We start from the raw sequence: 27227 nt of genomic DNA, 5'->3' as shown, positions 1-27227 counted from the left end.
GGATTCTGCTGTTATTGTTTCTGCTCTCAATTACATCCAGGACTGCATTTAGTTCATTCTCACAGTTGGTCAATGGGGAGGGTCGGAGGGTTTCTTTCTGTTGGACTGGCTGGTCTCACGACTTTGCCTCCAGTGGGGTGATGCTCTTTGCGTCTTGTTGCGAATACCTAGTTTCAAATTTCACAAGGATCACAGAGTGACAGGAAGTTCAGAGATATTTAGTCAGCATTTTTGTTTGGAACACCCCAAATGCCCATCCAATTTCCTTTGTAATTGTTTATTGTCTCCACTTCCTCCACCCTCATAGGCAGCGAGTTCCAGGTCATTACCATTCACTGCATCAAAATATTCTTCCTCAAATCCCCCACCCCTGCTTCTCTGACCCAAAACCATAAATCTGCACCCCCCTCGTCCTTGTCCCATCAGCTAATGGGAACAGCTTTTGTTTGTCCACCTTATCTAAACCTGTCAGAATCTTGTCCACCTCTATCAAATCTCCCCTCAACCTCCTTTGCTCCAAGGCAGGGGTCTCCAAACTACGGCCCGCGGGCCACATCTGGCCCGCAGCCAGTGGGGCGGGACGGGATTCCCGCTGCCGAAAATACTCCCACGTCCGGAACCCCGCCGCTGACTCAGGATCCGGACACGGGGACGGAAGCCACAGGCCGGACATTTGCTGCCGCTCCGCGCAGTGTCTGATGGACCCATGGGAATCCCTGCCCTCTTTACCGGCCTATTGTACAATCAGAGCTGCCGTCCTGTGACTGACAGTTCATTAAACAAATCAGCAATTGAGACATCTGTTATCCAATTGCCGCTCTGCATTGACTGAGTGACAGCTGCTTTATCCAATCCGTAAGCTCCATCTGTCTGAAATGAGCGAGAACAATGACAATGATGGATTCAGACCAATTCAGTTATGGAAGGAAAAAAGAAAAGAAAAGTGGACAGTGAGTGCAGCCTGTTTAATGAAGAATGGGGTGTGAAGTACTTCTTTGTAGAAGCAGGTGATAAAGCCTTGTGTGTCATATGCAATGAAACTGTTGCAGTTTTGAAGGAGTACAATGTACGTCGGCACCATGAGACCAAACATGAACCAAGTTATTCCCAATTCACAGGAACACAGCGTTCAGAACAATTTGAATCAATGCAACGCAGGTTGCTTTCCCAACAAGCTTTTTTTACGCAGAAGAGAACTGAAAATGAAGCTTTAACCAGGGCCAGTTACAAACTAGCTTATGTGTTGGCTAAAAGAGGAAAGCCATTCACCGATGGAGATCTCATCAAAGAGTGTATGATGGAAGCAGTGGAAGAGTTATGCCCAGAAAAAGCAAATCTGTTCAAAATCATCAGTCTTGCGCCAAATACTGTTGCTCGTAGAATTGAGGATATAGGAAGCAATATATTTAATCAAATTGCAGACAAAGCAAGACATTTTCAGTTGTATTCTCTCGCACTTGATGAATCGACTGATGTGTGTGACACATCACAACTCCTAGTATTCATCCGTGGCGTCGACAGTGAATTTAATGTGACACAAGAATTAGCATCAGTGCATAGCATGCACAGCACAGTAACTGGAGAAGACATCTTCAAAGAATTGCAAAAAACTGTGTTAGAATATAACCTGGAGTGGAATAAACTGCAATGTGTGACACTTGATGGAGGAAAGAACATGTCTGGGGTGAAGAAAGGTTTGGTTGGACAAATCACAAAAGCTTGTGAGGTTGGTGGATTGTCAAAGCCCATGTTTCTGCATTGCATTATCCATCAACAAGCATTGTGCGGAAAATATGTGGATATGTCTTGCGTTCTGAAACCTGTTGTTTCAAAAGTGAATTTCATTCGATCTCACGGACTTAATCATCGCCAGTTTTGTGATTTTCTGAAAGAAACTGATTCTGAGTTCGGTGACTTGCCTTATTATACAGCAGTTCGATGGCTTAGTTGTGGAAAGGTTCTATCATGGTTCTTTCAGCTCAGAGAGGAAATTGATTCCTTTCCAACAGAAGAATCGACCCGAACCACTTTTATCAAACACTGACTGGCTTTGGAAATTGGCATATTTTGCAGACGTGACAGGCCATATGAATCAATTGAATCTGAAGTTGCAAGGTGAAACAAATTTGATTTATAGAACATAGAACATAGAACAGTACAGCACAGAACAGGCCCTTCGGCCCACGATGTTGTGCCGACCTTCATCTGAAACCAAGATCAAGCTATCCCACTCCCTACCATCCTGGTGTGCTCCATGTGCCTATCCAATAACCGCTTAAATGTTCCTAAAGTGTCTGACTCCACCATCACTGCAGGCAGTCCATTCCACACCCCAACCACTCTCTGCGTGAAGAACCTACCTCTGATATCCTTCCTATATCTCCCACCATGAACCCTATAGTTATGCCCCCTTGTAATAGCTCCATCCACCCGAGGAAATAGTCTTTGAACGTTCACTCGATCTATCCCCTTCATCATTTTATAAACCTCTATTAAGTCTCCCCTCAATCTCCTCCGCTCCAGAGAGAACAGCCCCAGCTCCCTCAACCTTTCCTCATAAGACCGACACTCCAAACCAGGCAGCATCCTGGTAAATCTCCTCTGCACTCTTTCCAGCGCTTCCACATCCTTCTTATAGTGAGGTGACCAGAACTGCACGCAATATTCCAAATGCGGTCTCACCAAGGTCCTGTACAGTTGCAGCATAACCCCACGGCTCTTAAACTCCAACCCCCTGTTAATAAAAGCTAACACACTATATGCCTTCTTCACAGCTCTATCCACTTGAGTGGCAACCTTTAGAGATCTGTGGATATGGACCCCAAGATCTCTCTGTTCCTCCACAGTCTTCAGAACCCTACCTTTGACCCTGTAATCCACATTTAAATTTGTCCTACCAAAATGAATCACCTCACATTTATCAGGGTTAAACTCCATTTGCCATTTTTCAGCCCAGCTTTGCATCCTATCTATGTCTCTTTGCAGCCTACAACACCCCTCCACCTCATCCACTACCCCACCAATCTTGGTGTCATCAGCAAATTTATTCGCGCATGTCAAGGCATTCAGGGCAAAACTGATGCTATTTCAAGGACAGCTGAAAGTTCATAACTTGGTTCATTTTCCATGTTGTGAAAAATTTCATGAAGAAAGTGAAGCAGAATTTCCTTCATTTGCAACAGAAATCATTAAGGACTTGCAAAAACAATTTCAGGAACAATTTTCTGATCTTGATGGAAACACAGATGAAATAAAGCTGTTTCAAAATCCATTTGACTGCAATGTTGAAACACTCCTAAGTCAGTTTCAAATGGAAATTATTGATCTCCAATCGGATGACACGCTGAAAGACAAGTATAAAGAAGGAAATCTGATCCAATTTTATAAATCTTTGCAGCCTGAGCAGTTTCCAAATTTGAAGCGATTTGCTTGTGGATTTGTATCGGTTTCTGGTACAACGTACCTGTGTGAACAAATATTTTCAAAAATGAAGTATCTCAAGTCCAAATATCGAGCAAATTTATCTGATGAGCATTTGAAGTCCATTCTAATAATTGGCTCCTGATACGCGACAATCAAGCACGAGGTACAAGGCTTCAGCTATTGAAGGCTTTTATTAGCAAACAATGGAACTAACTAACACGAATACACCAATTCAGACTGGAGCGGTCCCGCCTGAGCAGAGGGTCTTATACCTCTCCCCAGGAGGCGGGGCCCGACCGGGATGTGCCATAACAACATCTACCACAGGTAAACACCCTAACCCAACAACATTATACAACCCTCACAGTGGCAACACCCTAACCCAACAGTAACATAGGAATAACCCACAGTGGGAACCAACGATGGTTCACCACAGCTCCTCAAGCTTGAAACCTCAGTTCAGCAATATTTTGAAATTAAAAAAGCAGTTCCATCATTCCCATTAATCTTGTGCAAAACGTCATGATTTGTTGGTGACGATTGAAAACTCCAATTGCCAGAATTGTGTAGAAAGGTGCAGACTGAATTTATTTTTGTTCGACCTTTATTAATGGTTCAAGTTTATTTTGAATTTCTTTGCTTTGTTTTACTGAAGTTCTTTCTTGGGGCGAGTTTATTTTTCTTATTGTGTGCCACAAAATGGGGCAAATTCTCATTTCAATAAACATTTGTAAAATTTCAGTAAATAAAATTAATTAAAAATGAATAGCCTGCTTTTCTCATCTGCCGTTAAGTAATTGATTATTTTGTCAGAGCATTTGCTAATGTTTGACATTTTTACTCATTATATAGCATTTCTCAGTGTAAGCACGGCATTGTTTCTTTGTAATTGTCACATTTCTCTTTTGTTCTGAATCATATCATGCTGATTACAAAGGTGATCCAAGTAAAACTTATTCATTCATTTAAATTTTATTCATTCATTTATTAACTAATTTTTTTTCTTTGGGCCCCGAGAATGTGTGAAATATACGATGTGGCCCTCGTACTGGAAAGTTTGGAGACCCCTGATTTAAACAATGCCTGAGAACGCTTCTTAACTTCTTAATCAACTACCTACCACTGTTTGTTGATTGGTCAGACCCCCTTTTCACAGATTCAGGTATCTCAGCCGCTGAACACCAGCCAGTCCTGGAATAAGTTTAATTCTAACTCAATGAGGAAATATTCTCACCAGGTCCTCTGTCAGGGCACTGCTAAGCAGCTTTAATGGTCCATGATTGCAGAAGCTGAGCTGTAGTCAAATTTGATTGAGTTTTTTGAAAGGGTAACGAAGAAGATAGATGAGGGCAGTGCAGTTGATGTTGTCGACATGAACTTTAGCAAGATCTCTGACAAAGTACCGCATGGTAGGTTGTTGCATAAGGTTAAAATCTCACGGGACCCCGGGTAAGGTATCTAAATGGATACAAAATTGGCTTCTTGACAGAAGCCAGAGGGTGGTTGTAGAGGGTTGTTTTTCAAACTGGAGGACTGTGACCAGCAGTGTGCCTCAGGGATCAGTACTGGGTCCACTGTTATTTGTCATTTATATTAATGATTTGGATGAGAATATAGGGGGCATGGTTAGTAAGTTTGCAGATGACACCAAGATTGGTGGCATAGTGGACAGTGAAGAAAGTTATCTTCGATTGCAATGGGATCTTAATTAATTGGGCCAGTGGGCTGACGAATGGCAGATGGAGTTTAATTTAGACAAATGCGAGGTGATGCATTTTGGTAGATTGAGCCAGCGCAGGACTTACTCAGTTAATGGTAGGGCGTTAGGGAGAGTTACAGAACAAAGAGATTGAGGGGTACATGTTCATAGCTCCTTGAAAGTGGAGTTACAGGTGGACAGAATGGTGAAGAAGACATTTGGCGTGCTTGGTTTCATCAGTCAGAACATTGAATACAGGAGTTGGGATGTCTTGTTGAAGTTGTACAGGACATTGGTAAGGCCACACTTGGAATACTGTGTGCAGTTCTGGTCATCCTATTATAGAAAAGGATATTATTAAACTAGAAATAGTGCAGAAAAGATTTACTAGGATGCTACTGGGACTGGATGGTTTGAGTTATAAGGAGAGGCTGGATAGACTGGGACTTTTTTCTCTGGAGCGTAGAAGGCTGAGGGGTGATGTTATAGAGGTCTATAAAATAATGAGGGGCACAGATCAGCGAGATAGTCAATATCTTTTCCCAAAAGTAGGGGAGTCTAAAACTAGAGAGCATCGGTTTAAGGTGAGAGGGGAGAGATACAGAAGTGTCGAAAGGGGCAATTTTTTCACACAGAGGGTGGTGAGTGTCTGGAACAAGCTGCCAGAGGCAGTAGTAGAGGCGGGTACAATTTTGTCTTTTAAAAAGCATTTAGATAGTTACATGGGTACGATGGATATAGAGGGATATGGGCCAAATGCGGGCAATTGGGATTAGCTAAGGGGTTTTAAAAAAAGGGCAGCATAGACAAATTGGGCCGATGGGCCTGTTTCCATGCTGTAAACCTCTATGACTCCATAGTCCAGTCCCATAATGCCTCACATTCAAACTACAGTCCATCAATTATCACAGAATCTGTGGCTGTATGTAGCTGCCTCGGCCGTGGTCAACCCCAACACTGCCTTCTTGAACTGCTACAATGCCTGAGGTATAGGTAACCCAAAGTGCTGTTCGGGAGGGATTTCCAGCTACACATTCCAGACTTTCATTAGAATGTAAGTGGGTCCCAGATTGATATATTCCATTCAACCACAGCCAAGGTTAGTTATTCCAATTCCTTTATTGTCCAGGACAATATATTCACAGTATCTTTAAAACAGAAATTGAACATTCCCATTTGATTTCAGAAGGTAACATATTCTGTTGGATTGATCTGTATTGTCAATGTCAGGCTGGGGTTGTTCCCCTTGGAGCAAAGGAGGTTGAGGGGAGATTTGATAGAGGTGGACAAGATTCTGACAGGTTTAGATAAGGTGGACAAAGAAAATCTGTTCCTATTAGCTGATGGGACAAGGATGACAAGCAAATTTAAAGATTTGGGTGGGATCATAGAATCAGAGAAACCCTACAGTGCAGAAAAAGGCCATTTGGCCCATCGAGTCTGCACCGACCACAATCCCACCCAGGCCCTACCCCCATATCCCTACACATTTACCCGCTAATCCCTCTAACCTACGCATCTCAGGACTCTAAGGGGCAATTTTTAGCATGCCCAATCAACCTAACCCGCACATCTTTGGACTGTGGGAGGAAACCAGAGCACCCGGAGGAAACCCACGCAGACACGAGGAGAATGTGCAAACTCCACACGGACTGTGACCCAAGCCGGGAATTGAACCCAGGTCCCTGGAGCTGTGAAGCAGCAGTGCTAACCACTGTGCTACTGTGCTGCCCATGTGAGGAAGAATATTTTGATGCAGTGAATGGTAATGACCTGGAACTCGCTGCCTACGAGGGAGGAGGAAGTGGAGACAATAAACAATTACAAAGGAAATTGGATGGGCATTTGGGAGGTTTCAAACAGAAATGCTGACTTAATATCTCAGAACTTCCGAGCACCCTGTCACTCTGTGATCCGTGTGAAATTTGAAACCAGGTATTCGCAACAAGACTCAAAGAGCATCAGCCCACTGGAGGCAAAGTTGTGAGACCGGCCAGTCCAGCACAAAGAAACCCTCTGACCCTCCCCATTGACCAATATAATTGAAAGCAGAAACAATAACAGCAAAATCGACCACTGGAACCACTCGTGAACTCGCTGGTGTACCAACAGCTGAGATGAAAGAATGAATCTCTTCTCACACACAGAGCAGCTGAACGGTCTCTCCCCAGTGTGAACTCCCTGGTGTGTCTGCAGGCAGAATAACCGAAAGAACCCCTTTCCACACACAGAGCAGGTGAACGGTTTCTCCCCAGTGTGAACTTGTTGGTGTTTCTGCTGGCTGGATGAATCACTGAACCGCTTCCCACACAGAGTAGGTGAATGGCCTCTCCCCAGTGTGAACTCGCTGGTGCCTCCGCAGGTGGGATGACTGAGTGAATCCCTTCCCACACTGAGAGCAGGTGAACAGCCTCTCCCCAGTGTGAACTCGCTGGTGTGTCCGCAGGTTGGATGAAGTTATGAATTCCTTCCCACACTGAGAGCAGGTGAACGGTCTCTCCCCAGTGTGAACTCGCTGGTGTGTCCGCAGGCTGGATGACCGAGTGAATCCCTTTCCACACTGAGAGCAGGTGAACGGCCTCTCCCCAGTGTGAACTCGCTGGTGTATCAGCAGGCTGGATGAAGCTCTGAATCCCTCCCCACACTGAGAGCAGGTGAAGGGCCTCTCCCCAGTGTGAACTCGCTGGTGTATCAGCAGGCTGGATGAAGCTCTGAATCCCTTCCCACACTGAGAGCAGGTGAACGGCCTCTCCCCAGTGTGAACCCGCTGGTGTGTCCGCAGGCTGGAAAACTGACTGAATCCTTTCCCACACTGAGAGCAGGTGAACGGCCTCTCCCCAGTGTGAACTCGCTGGTGTGCCTGCAGATTGGATAACCGAGTGAATTTGTTCCCACACTGAGAGCAGGTGAACGGTCTCTCTCCAGTGTGAACTCGCTGGTGTTTCTGCAACGTGGATAACAGAGCGAATCCCTTCCCACACTGAGAGCAGATGAACGGCCTCTCCCCAGTGTGACTGCGCCGATGAGCTTCCAGCTGAGATGGGGCTCTGTATCTCTTCCCACAGTCCACACATTTCCATGGTTTCTCCATGGTGCAGGTGTCCTTGCCACTCTCTTGGGTGGACAATCAGTTGAAGCCTCGGCCAGGCACAACACCAGTACGGTCTCTCCTCACTGTGAATGGTGTGATATTTATTCAGGCTGTGTAACTGGTTAAAGCTCTTTAGTCAGTGCATTGGAACACTCTCACTCGAGTGTGACAGTGTGTTGCTGCTGTTCCAGTCACACTGATGTTTGAATTTTTTTTCAAATCGACAGACTGGACAAACATTTCTCCTTCCAGATTCAAAGGCCGATGATATTTTGCTCCCAAGGAATATGACTGCCAGATCGAGACGTGACATTTGAGATTTCAGTCTGTAATTCCTCTTTCAATATCCTGTAAAATGAGTTAGAAATAGAAATAGAAATTCAGAACAGACAATTCTAGTTTCTATGGAACATTCTTTCCTCTCTCATTCCCCAAAGCTGTAAATCTCCATCCCACACACTCTCCCTCCATTCTCACTCTGCTGTATCTAATATTCACCCTCCCGATTCTCCTGAAGGTGCTGATTGAAGCTGATTGACAGATCCATGCTCACTGCTTCCTGTCCAGCACAGAAATCATAACAAATTGGAGCTGCAGTTGGCCATTCAGCCCATCGAACTGCTTCAACCATTGATTGAGAATTGGCTGATCTACCTCACACTATTTCCATAGGGCCAATATTTCCCAAACTATCCCCCAGGTTGCTCAATGCCTCAAAAGTTACCAATCTCTCTCTTGAAAATATTTGATGACTGAGGCTCCACAGTCCTCTGGAGCGCAGAATTCAAACACTTTACTCACAGACAATGGACCAAGCTCCGCGCAGCCATTGACACAGGGCACGGACTCTGATTGGCTGGAGGACCAGCGCCCATCCGGTCCTCCACGCGTTGCCATTGGTTAATCCGCCGCATGTGGACAATGAGGGGGCGGAACCCGAGCCCACGTGGGGGGTGGGCGGGGCTTTGACCGCCAGCCGCGCTGAGCTGGCGTCCAATCCGCAGTGTGCTGCTTCTGTAACCGGTGCGTTTGCTGCCAATGGGACACTGTGTGCTGGGAACGCCCCTCTGAGTCATTGTGACGGCACAATGGAGCCCTGCCTGAATCAGCCAATAGCAATCACTCTGCTCCGTGGTGACATCTCCGGGTTCAGGCGCGCGGAACCAGGAGCCCCGCCCCCACCCATTGTTCCCCCAGTCTGTACATTCCACACATTGTTAGTCCAGTCAGATAGACATATATCTGTCTGGCCGCCTGCATGGAGATTTCCAGCTGTGTCCAGGACACAGAGAGCTGAAAGTGTCCAATACACATCTCTTTAGCCTGTCTTGATGCTCTCTCCACTCACATTGTTTGTACCTTAAAGACTTGATTAGTTGTAAGTATTCGCATTCCAAGCATTATTCATGTAAATTGAGTTTGTGTCTTTATATGCCCTGTTTGTGAACAGAATTCCCACTCACCTGAAGAAGGGGCTTAAGGCTCCAAAAGCTTGTGTGGCTTTTGCTACCAAATAAACCTGTTGGACTTTAACCTGGTGTTGTTAAACTTCTTACTGTGTTTACCCCAGTCCAACGCCGGCATCTCCACTCCAGGACAGGAAGCAGTGAGCATGGATCTGTCAATAAATAGAACGGACAAGAGTTTGACATGCAAAGTGCCAGCATTGAATGACCCCATTCTAGACCCTAATGTTTTGACTGATTTAAAGAGAGAAATTTCAGCTGCTCCAGTCTCTCCAACGAACTGAATTGCCTCATCATTGAATCGTGCAGTGCAGGAGAGGCCCTTCAGCCCATCGAGTCTGCACCGACACGCAAGAAACACCTGACCTCCCACCAAATCCCATTTACCAGCACCTGGCCCATAGCCTTAAATGTTCTGACTTGCCAAGTGCTGATCCAGCTACTTTTTAATGATGTGAGTTGCCATTCGTGCAAATCTCGTCTGCACCCTCTCTAAGAACTTCACATCTTCCCTCAGGTCTGGGGCCCAGAAATAGGGTTCTATTCTCGAGAGATAGAATTGAACAGCAGGGATGTTATATTCAACTTGTTTAGAAGCATGGTTATACTGCACTGGGAGTATTAAGAACATAAGAACATAAGAAATAGGAGCAGGAGTAGGCCATCTAGCCCCTCGAGCCTGCCCCGCCATTCAATAAGATCATGGCTGATCTGACGTGGATCAGTACCACTTACCCGCCTGATCCCCATAACCCTTAATTCCCTTACCGATCAGGAATCCATCCATCCGCGCTTTAAACATATTCAGCGAGGTAGCCTCCACCACCTCAGTGGGCAGAGAATTCCAGAGATTCACCACCCTCTGGGAGAAGAAGTTCCTCCTCAACTCTGTCTTAAACCGACCCCCCTTTATTTTGAGTCTGTGTCCTCTAGTTTTAACTTCCTTACTAAGTGGAAAGAATCTCTCCGCCTCCACCCTATCCAGCCCCCGCATTATCTTATAAGTCTCCATAAGATCCCCCCTCATCCTTCTAAACTCCAACGAGTACAAACCCAGTCTCCTCAGCCTCTCCTCATAATCCAAACCCCTCATCTCCGGTATTGTCAGCATTTGTGATCTCCATTGAGAATCATAGAATTCCTCCAGTGCGGAAGGAGGCCACTCAGCCCATTGAGTCTGCACCGACTCAACCATCAAGCAAAGAGTCAGACACCAAATCAGTCAATACTATCAAAGTTTATTGTTTATATGTAACATTTAGAAACTTCCCTTCCCAGGGGAGGTAGTGGAAGCAGATACGATAGTGACTTCTAAGGGGTGTCTTGACAAATAAATGAATAACTTGGGAATAGAGGGACATGGTCCCGGAAAGGGCAGAGGGTTTTCATTCAGGTGGGCAGCATGGTCGTTGCAGGCTTGGAGGGCCGAAGGGCCTATTACTGTGCTGTAATTTTCTTTGTTCTTTATCACCTAACTAACGGAGTGGGAAATAAGGTAAAGTTTACTCATCAATGAAACTCTACCAACTCCACACTTTCTAATCAGTGATCAATCCAAGAGAAGTGGACGACAACGTGAACTCCTGGGGCTGACAGAGAAACAGTCACTGCCTCTGAGAAGCACAGGCGGCACCTTCCTGGGGTTTCGACTGGCAGGGAACCCATCACTGAACCAGTGCCAGGACAAACTACTCATCTGCCCCTGAGCTTTATTGGAAACAACCTTCACGCTGATAGGAGGAAGCTCAACTGTCCCTGAAGATCCAAATCGCTTCTCCACACTCCATGTTCACAAAGGTGGATCCCTCTCTTTACACTCAAAAGATGTTGTGAGCCCACCTCAGGCACATGTCAAGATATAGAAGTGTCCAGAGGGGCAATTCTTTCACACAGAGGGTGATAAGTGTCTGGAACAATCTGCCTGAAGTGGTAGTAGAGGCGGGTACAATTTTGTCTTTTAAAATGCATTTAGATAGTTACATGGGTACGATGGATATCGAGGGATATGCGCCAAATGCGGGCAATTGGGATTAGCTTAGGGTTTTTTTAAAAACAAAAGGCGGCATGGACAAGTTGGGCCAAAGGGCCTGTTTCCATGCTGTAAACCTCTATGACTCTAAGTGGTTGGAAACGGCTAATTGGTCTATAATTTGTCAATAGAGTCAACTCCATTGGTTCCAGCTAATCACTCACAAGCTCTTCAACTTAGGACAATGCCTTCCTTTCAGCTCTGTCTGTTATCTTGATGTCTTTACAGGAGTTCCATTCATTCAGACAGACTCAACAGTCAAGGACAGTGTGTGTGTTCCTGATAGGGAGAGAGTCCAAGGCTCATCCCATTTCTTTCCCAGCTCTGACACCACCTTCATGTCCTCATAAGAAAAGCTGATGGAGAAATACAGAAATATCCCAAAGTGACTTCCCATTAACTGCTGATTATTAATAACTTATCCTTCAATTGAAACTTAACTGAGGTTCACTATTTGGTCAGTCGCCTGTTTCTGGCTGATTCCTATTGATGTAATAACCCTTCATGAATACATGCGAGTGATTATACTGAACATTAAACGGCTTCTTATCTCAGTGCAAGAACAAAATGACATTTTGACCTTTCATTTCTGTGAATGTAATTGAAATTAACCTGAAAATGGTTGGGTTTCACTAAAATCTAGCGTGCAGACTTAGTTACACGACTGACCCGGCCCGGTGCTGTCGACTCAATGGAACAGAGACAAGTTTATTTATTTTAGATCTGTCTGTAGTGGTGGGAAAAACTATTTACATCCAGGATAAAATATATGTCTTTCATCAGCCTTTGTGGAGCATTTCAGTGGAAATGTGCTCTCCCAGGCTCAAAGAGCATCAGCCCATTGGAAGCAAAGTCATGAGACCGGCCAGTCCAGCAGAAAGATACCCTCCAACCCTCCCACTTCACCCACTGTCAGAATGAACATGCTTCAGTCCTGGATGTGATTAACAGCAGCAATAACAACAGAATCCAACCCCTGTCATCACTTGTGAATTCGCTGGTGTCTCAGCAGGTGGGATGACCGAGTGAATCCCTTCCCACACACGGAGCAGGTGAATGGTCTCTCCCCGGTGTGAACTCGCTGGTGTGTCTGCAGGCTGGAGAACTGAGTGAATCCCTTCCCACACACGGTGCAGGTGAATGGCCTCTCCCCGGTGTGAACTCGCTGGTGTGCCCGCAGGCCGGATGACAATTTAAACTTCTTTGTGCAGTGAGAGCAGCTGAGCGGTCTCTCCTCAGTGTGAATGCGCTGGTGGGACTTCAGTTCTCGAGAGCTTTTGAAGCCGCTCTCACAGTCAGAGCATTTAAAGGGTTTCTCACTGGTGTGAGTGAGATTGTGCCTCAGCAAGTTGGATAACTGAGCGAATCCCTTCCCACACACCGAGCAGGTGAACGGTCTCTCCCCAGTGTGAACTCGCTGGTGTTTCAGCAGGTGGGATGACTGAGTGAACCCCTTCCCACACTGAGAGCAGGTGAACGGCCACTCCCCAGTGTGAACTCGCTGGTGTGTCCGTAGGGTGGATGACCATTTAAACCTCTTTGTGCAGTGAGAGCAGCTGAACGGTCTCTCCTCAGTGTGAATGCAATGGTGGGACACCAGTTCCTGAGAGCTTTTGAAGCCGCTCCCACAGTCAGAGCATTTAAAGGGTCTCTCATTGCTGTGAGTGACGTTGTGGTTCAGCAGGCTGGATAAGTGAACATAGCTGTTCCCACACACTGAGCATGTGAACGGCTTCTCCCTGGTATGAACTCGCTGGTGTCTCAGCAAAGTGGATAACTGAGCGAATCCCACCCCACACTCAGAACAAAGGAATGGTTTCTCCCCAGTGTGAACTCGCCGGTGTACGCGCAGGTTGGATGATGTTCTAAACCTCTTTGTGCAGTGAGTGCAGCTGAACGGTCTCTCCCCAGTGTGAATGCGCTGGTGGGAAATCAGTACCCGAGAGCTTTTGAATCCGCTCCCACAGTCAGAGCATTTAAAGGGTCTCTCCTGGCTGTGAGTGACTTTGTGACTCAGCAGCTGGAATAACTGAGTGAATCCCTTCCCACAGTCAGAGCAGGTGAATGGCCTCTCCCCAGTGTGAACTCGCTGGTGTCTCTGCAAGCTGGATAACAGAGTGAATCCCTTCCCACAGTCAGGGCAGGTGAATGGTGTCTCCCCAGTGTGAACTCGCTGGTGTCTCTGCAAGCTGGATGACAAAGTGAATCCCTTCCCACAGTCAGAGCAGGTGAATGGTGTCCCCCCAGCGTGAACTCGCTGGTGTCTCTGCAAGCTGGATGACAAAGTGAATCCCTTCCCACAGTCAGGGCAGGTGAATGGTGTCCCCGCCTTGTAACTGCATTCATGAATTTGCAGCTCAGATGGAATTCTGTATCTCTTCCCACAGTCCTCACATTTCCACAGTCTCCCCATGATGCGGGTGTCCTTGTGACTCTCCAGGTTAAACAATCACTTAAATCTCACACAGAACGTGGGTACAGTCTCTCCCCGCTGTGAATGCTGCGATGTATTTTGAGGCTGTGTAACTGGTTAAAGCTCTTTCCACACTCAGTGCACTGGAACACTCTCACTCGGGTGTGTGTGTGTTGTTCGGTGCTATCCCAGTCACACTGATGTTTAAACTTTTATGAAGCAGACAGAATAGAGAAACATTTCTCCTTCTAGATTCAAAGGCCAATGATATTCAGGTCCTGATGAATGAGTTACTCTGTCAGATGTTGATGGTTTGGTTTGAGATTTCTGTCTGTAAATCCTCACCTTCTGATACAGGAGTAAAAGGAGTTTACAAAAGTCATCACTGTTGGTGCAGGATAGAAATTCAGGACAGAACATTATTTTCTCTCTCATTCCCAAAGTTGTAAATCTCCATCCCACACACTCTCCCTCCATTCTCACTCTGCTGTATCTAATATTCACCCTTCCCAATTCTCCTGAAGGTGCTGATTGAGGCTGATTGGCAGATCCATGCTCACTGCTTCCTGCCCTGGACACAGAGAGCTGGAAATCTCCATGCAGGCTGCCAGACAGATATATGTCTATCTGACTGGACTAACAATGTGTTTAATGTCTAGGATTCCTTCAGTTGGTTAAGATACAGGGGGTTGTGATTGATCATGGTCTTGAACTTGCTGCCTATGAGGGTAGTCAAGCAGAGATGATCAATAATTTCGAGATGAGATTGGATGGGTGCTGCCAGGTTACAGAAGCCATTCCAAACTGACAGAATTACTCGACAGACAGTCAGCAAGGACTCAGGTTGCTGAATGGACTCCTGTGCTGTACTGACCATGACTAGAAATAATCAGAATGTACTTTATTACGAAGCCATGAATAATCTATCTAATCTGTGCCATATAAGAACACTAGACACATCTCTGTCTTGATAAAGTCATACAATTTTACAGCATAGCAAGTGGCCCTTTGGCCCATCTTGTCTGTGCCGCCTATTAAGCACCTATCTATTTCAATCCCATTTTCCAGCACTTACTCCATAGCCTGGTGTGCTATCATGTTTCAATTACTCATCTAAATGCTTCTTAAATGTTGTGAAGGTTGTCGCCTCTACCAACCTTTCAGGCAGAGAGTTCCAGATCCCCACCACCCTCTCGGTGAAAATGTTTTTCCTCAAATCCCCTCTTTATTTTCTGCCCCTTACCTTAAATCTTTGCCCCCTGGTTATGGACCCGTTTGCAAAGGGAAAAGTTCCTTCCGATCTACGGCCTTGATAATTTTGTACACCTCAATCAAATCCCTTCCTGAGTCTTCTCTGCTCCAGGGAGAACAACTCCAGCCTGACCATCTTTTCCTCATACCTGAAACACTCCAGCCAAGGCAAACACTCCTGGCGAATCTGCTCCACACCTTCTCTCATTCAATCACATCCTTCCTCTTGTGTAGTGACCAGATTTGCACACAGAACTCTGGCTGTGTGCATTTTGCACAACTCCATCATAACCTCCTTGTTCTTATATTCAGCTAAGAATGGAAAGTATCCCATATTCCTTCTTAACCATTTCATCTACCAGTCCTGGCACCTTCAGGGTCCTATGGACATGCACCCCAAGGTCCTTCTGGTCCTCTGTACTTCTAGCATCCGACCATTCAGTGTATATTCCCTTGTCTTGTTAGTTCTCCATAAATGAACTACCTCATACATTCCAGGGTTAAATTCCATTTGCCATTGCTCTGTCCATCGAACCAGCCTGTCTACATCCTCCTGTAATCTAAGGCTTTGCTCCTCACTATTTATCACATCATCAATTTTGGTGACATCAGTGAAATTAGAGGGCGGCAAAGTGACACAGTGGTTAGCACGGCTGCCTCACAGCGCCAGGGACATGGGTTCAATTCCCGGTTTAGGTCACTGTCTGTGTGGAGTCTGCACGTTCTCCTCATGTCTGCGTGGGTTTCCTCCGCGTCCTTCGGTTTCCTCCCAAACATGTGCAGGTTAGGTGGATTCTAAATTGCCCCTTAGTGTTGGGGGACTAGTAGGGTAAAAGCTAGTTGGAGTTAAGAGGATAGGGCCAAGGTAGATAAATCCCCGGGACCAGATGAAGTGTATCCCAGGACATTGTGGGAGGCTAGGGAGGAAATTGCGGGTCCCCGAGCAGAGATATTTGAATCACCGATAGTCACAGGTGAGGTGCCTGAAGATTGGAGAGTGGCAAATGTTGTGCCTTTGTTTAAAAAGGGCTGCAGGGAAAAGCCTGGGAACTGCAGGCCAGCGAGCCTCACATCTGTGGTGGGTAAGTTGTTGGAAGGTATTTTGAGAGACAGGATCTACAGGCATTTAGAGACGCAAGGACTGATTAGGGACAGTCAGCATGGCTTTGTGAGTGGAAAATCATGTCTCACAAATTTGATTGAGTTTTTTGAAGGACCAAGAAGGTAGATGAGGGCAGTGCAGTTGATGTTGTCTACATGGACTTTAGCAAGGCCTTTGACAAGGTACCGCATGGTAGGTTGGTGCATAAGTTTAAATCTCACGGGATCCAGGCTGAGGTAGCTAAATGGATACAAAATTGGCTTGATGACAGAAGCCGGAGGGTGGTTGCAGAGGGTTGTTTTTCAAACTGGAGGCCTGTGACCAGCGGTGTGCCTCAGGGATCAGTGCTGGGTCCACTGTTATTTGTCATTTATATTAATGATTTGGATGAGAATATAGGAGGCATTGGTTAGTAAGTTTGCAGATGACACCAAGATTGGTAGCATAGTGGACAGTGAAGAAGGTTATCCCGGATTGCAATGGGATCTTGATCAATTGGACCAGTGGGCTGACGAATGGCAGATGGAGTTTAATTTAGGTAAATGCGAGGTGATGCATTTTGGTAGATTGAACCAAGGCAGGACTTACTCAGTTAATGGTAGGGCATTGGAGAGAGTTACAGAACAAAGAGATCTGGGGGTACAGGTTCATAGCTTCTTGAAAGTGGAGACACGGGTGGACAGAGTGGTGAAGAAGGCATTCGGCATGCTTGGTTTCATCAGTCAGAACATTGAATGCAGAAGTTGGGACGTCTTGTTGAAGTTGTACAAGACATTGGTAAGGCCACACTTGGAATGCTATGTTCAGTTCTGGTCACCCTATTATAGAAAGGATATTAAACCAGAAAGAGTGCAGAAAAAAATTACTAGGATGCTACCAGGCCTTGATGGTTTGAGTTATAAGGAAAGGCTGAATAGACTGGGACTTTTTTCTCTGGAGTGTAGACGGCTGAGGGGTGATGTTATAGAGGTCTATAAAATAATGAGGGGCACAGATCAGCTAGATAGTCAATATCTTTCCCAAAGGTAGGGGAGTCTAAAACTGGAGAGCATAGGTTTAAGGTGAGAAGGGAGAGATACAAAAGGGTCTAGAGGGGCAATTTTTTCACACAGAGGATAATGAGTGTCTGGAACAAGCTGCCAGAGGTAGTAGTAGAGGCGGGTATAATTCTGTCTTTTAAAAAGCATTTAGACAGTTACATGGTTACAATGGATATAGAGGGATGTGGGCTAAATGCAGGCAATTGAGACTCGCTTAGGGGTTTAAAAAAAAAGGGCGGTATGGTCAAGTTGAGCTGAAGGGCCTGTTTCCGTGCTGTAAACCTCTATGGGTTGTGGTCAGTGCAGATTCGATGGGCCGAATGGCCTCCTTCTGGACTGTCGGATTCGATTACTCTATGATTCTATTGATCATAAGTCTGACATGTCTCGGTCATTCATGTGCACAATATTAATTTACTGTGCCCTTAAATGTCAGCCATCTCCTGGAGAAAACATCCTTTTAATTGTGAACATCAGGAAAGAGACCATGCTTTATCCAGACAAATAAATGAGTCAAGCTGAGGGAGCAAAGGATGTCAATGTCTTTAAAAAAGAGAGACAGACAGACCTGGGCCAATCTTTCCAGAGTCTGCAGCCTCCCTGGATTCACTTCCTTTCCCTTCAGTTGCTGCAAGTCCCCAATTTCCCCCAGAATGAGAAAAGAAATGGAAAGGGGAGAAAAGTGTTTTACTCACAGGTGTTGGCGACAGGAGGTTTGAGTCTGTCTGAAGCTCAATCTTCATTCAGACAGAGAGCAGCAGCTTTGTTCGACAGACAATGGAAGCTCCATGCAGCCACTAACACAAGACCCAGACTCTGATTGGCTGGAGGACCAGCGTTCATCCGGTCCTCCAGGCGTTGCCATTGGTCAATCTGCCGCATGTGGACAATGAGGGGGCGGAACCCGAGCCCACGTGGGGGTGGGCGGGGCGGTGACCGCCAGCCGCGCTGAGCTGGTGTCCAATCCGCAGTGTGCTGCTTCTGTAACCAGTGATATTGCTGTCAATGGGACAGTGTGTGCTGGGAACGCCCCTCTGAATCATTGTGACGGTCATGATGTGGAGATGCCGGCGTTGGACTGGGGTAAACACAGTAAGAAGTTTAACAACACCAGGTTAAAGTCCAACAGGTTTATTTGGTAGCAAAAGCCACACAAGCTTTCGGAGCTGCAAGCCCCTTCTTCAGGTGAGTGGGGGGCTTGCAGCTCCGAAAGCTTGTGTGGCTTTTGCTACCAAATAAACCTGTTTGACTTTAACCTGGTGTTGTTAAACTTCTCATTGTGAGGGCACAATGGAGCTCTGCCTGAATCAGCCAATAGCAATCACTCAGCTCCGCGCTGACGTTTCCGGGTTCAGGCGCGCGGACCCGGGAGCCCCGCCCCCACACATTGTTCCCCCAGTCTGTACATTCCACACATTGTTATCCATTCATGGGACATGGGCGTCGCTGGCTGGCCAGCATTTATTGCCCATCCCCAGGTGCCCTTGGAGCACAGTTGAGAATCAGGCTCGGTAAGTATGGGAGATTTCCTTCCCTAAAGTATATTTTAATGTACTTAGATTTCCAGAAGGCATTTGATAAGGTGCCACATCAAAGGTTATTGCAACAAATAAAAGTTCATGCTGTGGGGATAACATATTGGCGTGAATAGAAGATTGGCGAGCTAGCAGGAAACACTCGACATATGTAGGTCGTTATCTGGTTGTCAAGATGTAATGAGTGCTCTGTCAAAGACTACAGTGCTGGGGCTCCAATGTTTTATAATTGATATAGATGACTTACAAAGAACAAAGAAAATTACATCACAGGAACAGGCCCTTCGGCCCTCCAAGCCTGCACCTACCATGCTGCCCAACTTAACCCCTACCCTTCCAGGGACCATATCTCTCCATTCACATCCTATTCGTGTATTTGTCAAGACACCCCTTAAAAATCACTATTTTATCTGCTTCCACTACCTCCATCGGCAGCGAGTTCCAGGCACTCACCACCCTCTGTGTAAAAAGACCTGCCTCATCCATCTCCTTTAAACCTTGTCCCTCACTCCTTAAACCTATGCCCCCTAAGTAATTGGCTCTTCCACCCTGGGGAAAAAGCTTCTGACTATCCGCTCTCACAATCTTGTAGACTTCTATCAGGTTGCCCCTCAACCTCTGTCGTTCCAGTGAGAACAAACCAAGTTTCTCCAACCTCTCCTCATAGCTAATGCTCTCCATGCAAAGCAACATCCTGGTAATCTTTTCTGTACCTTCTCCAAAGCTTCCACATCCTTCTGGTAGTATGCTGACCAGAATTGAATACTATATTCCAAGTGCGGTCAAACTAAGGTTCTATAAAGCTGCAACATGACTTGCCAATTTTTAAACTCAATACCCCGGCCGATGAAGGCAAGCATGCCGTATGCCTCCTTGACTACTTTCTCCACCTGCGTTGTCACTTTCAGTGACCTGTGTACCTGTACACCCAGATCCCTCTGCCTATCAATACTCTTAAGGGTTCTGCCATTTACTGTATATTTCCTATCTGTAATAGACCTTCCAAAATGCATTACCTCACATTTGTCCAGATTAAACTCCATCTGCCATCTCTCTGCCCAAGTCTCCAACCGATCTATATCCTGCTGTATCCTCTGATGGTCCTCATCACTATCCGCAAATCCACCAACATTTGTGTCGTCCACAAACTTACTAATGAAACCAGTTACATTTTCCTCCAAATTATTTATATATATTACAAACAGCAAAGGTCCCAGCACTGATCCCTGAGGAACACCACTTGTCACAGCCCTCCATTCAGAAATGCACCCTTCCACTGCTACCCACTGTCTTCCATGACCGAGCCAGTTTTGTGTCCACCTTGCCAGCTCACCTCTGATCCCATGCAACTTCACCTTCTGCACCAGTCTGCCATGAGGGACCCTTACTGAAGTCCATGTGGACAACATTCATTGCCCTGCCCTCATCAATCATCTTCATCACTTCCTTGAAAAACTCGATCAAGTTACTGAGACACGACCTCCCCTTCACAAAGCCATGTTGCCTCTTGCTAATACGTCCACTTATTTCCAAATGGGAATAAATCCTGTCTCGAAGAACCCTCTCCAATAATTTCCCTACCACTGATGTATGGCTCACCGACCTGTAATTACCTGGATTATTCTTGCTACCCTTCTTAAACAAAGGAACAACATTGGCTATTCTCCAATCCTCTGGAACCTCCCCTGCAGCCAGTGAGGATACAAAGATTTCTCTCAAGGCCCCAGCAATTTCCTTCCTTGCCTTTCTCAGTATTCTGGGGTATATCCCTTTAGGCCCTGGGGACTTGAGTAACTTAATGTTTCTCAAGAACCCCAATACCTCCTCCTTTTTGATCTCAACATGACTCAAACTATCCACACACCCTTTCCCAGACTCATCATCCACCAAGTCCTTCTCTTTGGTGAATACGGACGCAAAGTACTCATTTAATACATCGCCATTTCCTCTGGCTCCACGCATAGATTCCCTCGACTGTCCTTGAGTGGGCCAACCCTCTCCCTGTTGCTCTTTATATATGTATAAAAAGCCTTGGGATTTTCCTTAATCCTGCTGCCCAATGCTTTCTCGTGACCCCTTTTAGCCCTTAGACTTCGGTGAAAGGACTGAGTGGGTGGTTGCTAATTTGGCTAATGGCATAAAGATAGGTAGGAAAGTTGTGAAGATGACATAAGGAGACGACAAAAATATGTATTTTTATTTCTTTAATTTCTTTTTATTTCTTTATTGTGTTTCTTCATTTTTCTTCCCCCCCCCCACTCTTTCCCCCTAATTTATTCCCCTTCCCTTACCTTTTCTCCCCCTTTCCTAAATCTTACCTTGTCCCATTCATTCTCTCCCCCCCCCCCGCCCCCCCCGCCCCCCCTCCGCCCCCCCCCCGCCCCCCCCCCCTCCGCCCCCCCCCCCTCCGCCCCCCCCCCCCCCCAGCCACCCCCCCCCCCCCCGCCCCCCCCCCCCCCCCAGCCACCCCCCCCCCCCCGCCCCCCCCCCCCCCCCAGCCACCCCCCCCCCCCGCCCCCCCCCCCCCCCCCCCTCCGCCCCCCCCCCCCCTCCGCCCCCCCCCCCCCCCTCCGCCCCCCCCCCCCCCCCCCCCCCCAGCCACCCCCTCTCTCTTTTGGCCATTCATACTCTTTATTCTCTCTGTGGACAGCCATTAGCAGTCTTTTCCCCTGGTTTCTGTGGCTATGACTCATCTTTAATTCCCTCACCCGGCAGTATAAATATCTCCCACTTTCTCTGCCTTTTAGCTTTAACAAAGGGCCGTCTGGACTCGAAACATCAGCTCTTTTCTCTCCTTACAGATGCTGCCAGACCTGCTGAGATTTTCCAGCATTTTCTCTTTTTGGTTACAAAATATATAGATAGGTTAAAACAGGGCCAAAGATCTGCCAAATGGAATATAATGTGGCAAAAAGTCAAATCATCCATTTTGGCAGGAAGAATAAAAGAGAAGCTTATCATTTAAATGGTGTGAGATTGCAGAGCTGGGATTGCAGAGGGATCTGGGTGTCCCAGTGCATGAATCACAAAAGGCCGGTATACAGGTACAGCAGGGAATTGGGAAAGCTAATAGACTGTTACTGTTTATTGCGAAGGGAATTGAATAAAACAGTAGGAAGGTTATGCTTCAGTTATACAGGATATTGGTGAAACCATCTGGAGTACTGTGTACAATATGGCTCTCACTTAGGAAAGATGTAAACACATTGGAAACAGCTCAGAGAAGGTTTACTGGACTAATACCTGAAATGGCTGGTTTGTCTAATGAGGAATGATTGGACAGGCTAGACTTGTATCTACTGGAGTTTAGAAGAGTAAGAGGCGGCTTGATTAAAACAAATAACAGGAGAACTTCTTCCTCTCAGAGGGTCTGAATGTCTGGAACTCTCTTTCTCAAAGGGCAGTGGACACAGAGTCTCTGAATCTTTTGAAGGCAGAGCTGGATAGATTCTTAATAAGCAAGGGGGTGAAAGGTTATGGGGGGGTCGGTGGGAATGTGAAGCTGAGGTTACAATCAGATCAGCTGTGCACGTATTGAATGGTGGAGCAGGCTCGAGGGACGTACCCCTGTTCTGAATGTGCATATTCATCTGTTATCACATCCTGTACAATAGATTGTAGCATTTTCCCTCCGGCTGATGTCAGGCTGATGGGTCTGTGGTTCCCCGTTTTCTCTCTCCCTCCTTAAACAGTGGGGTTACATTTACCACCTTCCAATCTGCAGCAACCATTCCACAATCTATAGAATTTGGGAAGATGACCACCAATGTATCCACTATCTCCACAGCCACCTCTTCCAACTCTGGGATGTAGATCAGCAGCTTTTTGGGGATTTATTCACTTCCAACCCCATTAATTTCTCCAGTGCTACTTTTTCACGAATACTAATCTCTTTCAGTCCCTCACACTCACTACTCCCTCTGCATGCTTTGCGAAGCTTCCAAACAGTATTGTGAACAAAATATCTTTAAACTTCCAAACACCCTTTCACTCTGTGATCCTTCAGAAATCCAAAGCCAGATATTCGCAACAAGGTTAAAGGTGACGTCACAGGTGGAGAAGGTGGTGAAGAAGGCATATGGCATGCTTGCCTTTATAGGACGGGGCATGGAGTATAAAAGTTGGGGTCTGATGTTGCAGATGTATAGAACCTTGGTTCGGCCGCATTTGGAATACTGCGTCCAGTTCTGGTCGCCACACTACCAGAAGGACGTGGAGGCTTTGGAGAGAGTACAGAGGAGGTTTACCAGGATGTTGCCTGGTATGGAGGGGCTTGGTTATGAGGAGAGATTGGGGAAACTGGGGTTGTTCTCCTTGGAAAGACGGAGGATGAGGGGAGACTTAATAGAGGTGTATAAAATTATGAAAGGCATAGATAGGGTGAACGGTGGGAAGCTTTTCCCCGGGTCGGTGGTGACGTTCACGAGGGGTCATAGGTTCAAGGTGAAGGGGGGGAGGTTTAACACAGATATCAGAAGGACATATTTCACACAGAGGGTCGTGGGGGCCTGGAATGTGTTGCCGGGCAAGGTGGTGGAGGCGGACACACTGGGAACGTTTAAGACTTATCTAGACAGCTATATGAACGGAGTGGGAATGGAGGGATACAAAAGAGTGGTCTAGTTTGGACCAGGGAGCGGCGTGGGCTAATTGTTCCTTGTTTCTCGTGGAAGTGGAAATGACTAGGGTTGGGAAGCATTTTCCGATCAGGGCCATTGTGATCTCCTGGACTCGTTTCGATCGCCTCAGGGGGTCGGAGAGGAATTTCCCAGATTTTTTTTTCCCCATATTGGCCCTGGGGTTTTTCACTCTGGGTTTTCTCCTCTCCCTGGAGATCACAGGTCTGGAATGGGGGGGTGGGGGTGAGTTAATAGGTTGTAATGAACAAAGCATCGTAGCTGTGGGGGACAGCTCGGTGGATAGGATATTGGTATGTAGATAGGCTGGAAAATTGGGCGGGGATCCTGGATTCAGGATTCAATCCTGGACCGGGGAGCGGCGCGGGCTTGGAGGGCCGAAGGGCCTGTTCCTGTGCTGTATTGTTCTTTGTTCTTTGATTATCAGCCACTGAAGGCAAAGTGGTGAGACCGGCCAGTCCAGCAGAAAGAAACCCTCCAATTCTCCCCAGTGACCAACTGTGAGAATGAACAAAATGCAGTCCTGGATGTAATTGAGAGCAGAAACAATAACAGCAGAATCCAACCCCTGGAATCACATGTGAACTCGCTGGTGTCTCCGCAGGTTGGATAACTGAGTGAATCCTTTCCCACACTGAGAGCAGGTGAACGGTCTCTCCTTGGTGTGAACTCGCTGGTGTGTCTGAAGAGTGGATAACTGAGCAAATCCCTTCTCGCACTGAGGGCAGGTGAACGGCCTCTCCCCAGTGTGAAACCGTTGGTGTGTCTTCAGATGGGATAACTGAGTGAAACCATTCCCACATTGAGAGCAGGTAAACGGCCTCTCCCTAGTGTGAACTCGCTGGTGTGTCCGCAGGCTGGATGACTGACTGAATCCCTTCCCACACTGAGAGCAGATGAATGGTCTCTCCTCATTGTGAACTCGCTGGTGTGTCTGCAGGGCGGATGACTGAGTGAATCTCTTCCCACAATGAAAGCAGATGAATGGCTTTTCCTCATTGTGAACTCTCTGGTGTGTCTGCAGGGTGGATAATCGACTGAATCCATTCCCACACTGAGAACAGGTGAACGGTCTCTCCCCAGTGTGACTGCGTCGATGAGTTTCCAGGTGAGAAGGGTATCTAAATCCCTTCCCACAGTCCCCACATTTCCACCGTTTCTCCATGGTGCAGGTGTCCTTGTGACTCTCCAGGTCGGACAATCAGTTGAAACCTCATCCATACACAGAACACGGGTACAGTCTCTCCCCACTGTGAATGCTGCGATGTTCTTTCAGGCTGTGCAACTGAAGCGTTTTCCACACTCAGTGCACTGGAACACTCTCACCCGGGTGTGTGTGTCTCAGTGCTTTCCAGTCACACTGATGTTTAAAATCTCCTGAAGCAGACAGAACAGAAAAACATTTCTCCTTCTGGATTCAAAGGCCGATGATATTTAGGTCCCGTTGAATTGAGTGACTCTGTCAGATGTTGATGTGACGTTTGGTTTAAGATTTCTGTCTGTAAATCCTCACCTTCTGATAGCCTGTAAAAGGAGTTTACAAAAGTCATCACTGTCAATACAGAATCGAAATTCAGAAGACAATTCTCGTTTCTATGGAACATTCTTTCCTCTCTCGTTCCCCAAAAGCTGTAAATCTCCATCCCACACACTCTCCCTCCATTCTCACTCTGCTGTATCTAATATTCACCCTCTCAATTCTCCTGAAGGTGCTGATTGAGGCTGATTGACAGATCCATGCTCACTGCTTCCTGTCCTGGACACAGAGAGCTGAAAATCTCCATGCAGACTGCCAGACAGTCTCGAGAGTCATAGAGGTTTACAGCATGGAAACAGGCCCTTCGCCCCAATTTGTCCATGCCGCCTTTTTTTATAACCCCTAAGCTAGTCCCAATTGCCCGCATTTGGCCCATATCCTTCTATACCCATCTTACCCATGTAACTGTCTAAATGCTTTTTAAAAATCAAAATTGTACCCGCCTCTACTACTACCTCTGGCAGCTTGTTCAAGACACTCACCATTCTCTGTATGAAAAAATTGCCCCTCTCACCTTAAACCTATGCCCTCTAGTTTTAGACTCCCCTACTTTGGGAAAAGATATTGACTATCTAGCTGATCTATGCCCCTCATTATTTTATAGACCTCTATAAGATCACCCCTAAGCCTCCGACACTCCAGACAAAAAAGTTCCAGTCTATCCAGCCTCTCCTTATAACTCAAACCATCAAGTCCCAGTAGCATCCTAATAATTATTTTCTGCACTCTTTCTGGTTTAATAATATCCTTTCTATAATAGGGTGACCAGAACTGTACACAGCATTCCAAGTGTGGCCTTACCAATGTCTTGTACAACTTCAACAAGACGTCCCAACTCCTGTATTCAATGTTCTGACCAATGAAACCAAGCACGCTGAATGCCTTCTTCACCACTCACAAAGCCATGCTGACTGTCCCTAATCAGTCCTTGCTTCTCTAAATGCCTGTAGATCCTGTCTCTCAAAATACCTTCCAACAACTTACCCACCACAGATGTGAGGCTCACCGGCCTATAGTTCCCAGGCTTTTCCCTGCAGCCCTTTTTAAACAAAGGCACAACATTTGCCACCCTCCAGTCTTCAGGCACCTCACCTGTGACTATCGATGATACAAATATCTCTGCTATGACTGAACTAAAAATATATTTAATGGATCGGATGGCTCCAGTTGGTGAAGATACAGGGGGTTGCGATTGATGATGATCTTGACCTTGCTGCCTGTGGGGGTAGTCAAGCAGAGATGATCAATAATTTCTAAATGAGATTGGATGGGTGCTGCAGGGTTACAGAATGGGACCCACTCCAGACGGACAGAATTGCTCGACAGAGAGTTTATAGTTTATTTTTGATAATTTATTAATTAGTGTCACAAGGATGCTGACATTAACACTGCAATGAAGTCACTGTGAAAATCATGAAAAACTATGAAATTACTGTGAGAGTCGGTATGGACTCGAGTTATCCAATGGACTCCTTCTGTGCTGGAATGACTCTATGACTGGAAATATATAACGTAGCTACAGGACTATATTACAAGACTGGAAATAATAAATGCATTTATTACAGGACCAGAAGTAAATCTGTCCCACATAATAACACCAGAGACTGTCTCTGCTCAAGTTTAGCTTCTGCTCGACTTTAAAAGAGTAAGAGGCAACTTAATTTAAACCTTCAAGATCCTGAAAGATCTTGGATGTGGAGAGGATGTTTACTCTTATGGGAGAATCTGGGGGTCACTGTTTAACAAACAGTGCTGCCCATTGAAGACAGAGCTGAGAAGATTTTTTTCATTCAGAGAGTCTTGAATCTTTGGAAGTCCCTTCCTCAAAAGTAGAAGTAGAGTCTGATTTAAATAAGGAATTAGATACATTTCTTGGGGATCAAGGGATACGGGGGGTGGGGGGGGGAGGTGGGATTACGATATTGAATTTGATGATCAGTCGTGACCATAATGAACGGCGGAGCAAGCTCGAAGGGCCGAGTGGCCTCCTCCCCACTTCTATTT

General features: G+C 46.4%; 1 protein-coding gene across 1 annotated transcript; it reads right to left on the bottom strand.

Annotated features, from left to right (window-relative positions):
* Nucleotides 1-115: 115 nt before the first annotated feature.
* LOC144482707 (uncharacterized) lies at nucleotides 116-14121 on the bottom strand. The gene is given in 5 exon segments (XM_078201549.1): nucleotides 116-167; nucleotides 7197-7433; nucleotides 7435-8204; nucleotides 12724-13273; nucleotides 13442-14121. Coding segments are annotated over 5 exon segments (2289 nt in total).
* Between the last annotated feature and the right edge of the window lie 13106 nt (nucleotides 14122-27227).

The sequence above is a fragment of the Mustelus asterias genome, unplaced genomic scaffold (assembly GCF_964213995.1).
Source record: "Mustelus asterias unplaced genomic scaffold, sMusAst1.hap1.1 HAP1_SCAFFOLD_42, whole genome shotgun sequence".
NCBI classification, from domain to species: Eukaryota; Metazoa; Chordata; class Chondrichthyes; order Carcharhiniformes; family Triakidae; genus Mustelus; species Mustelus asterias.
This window is presented reverse-complemented; position numbering and strand designations above follow the sequence as displayed.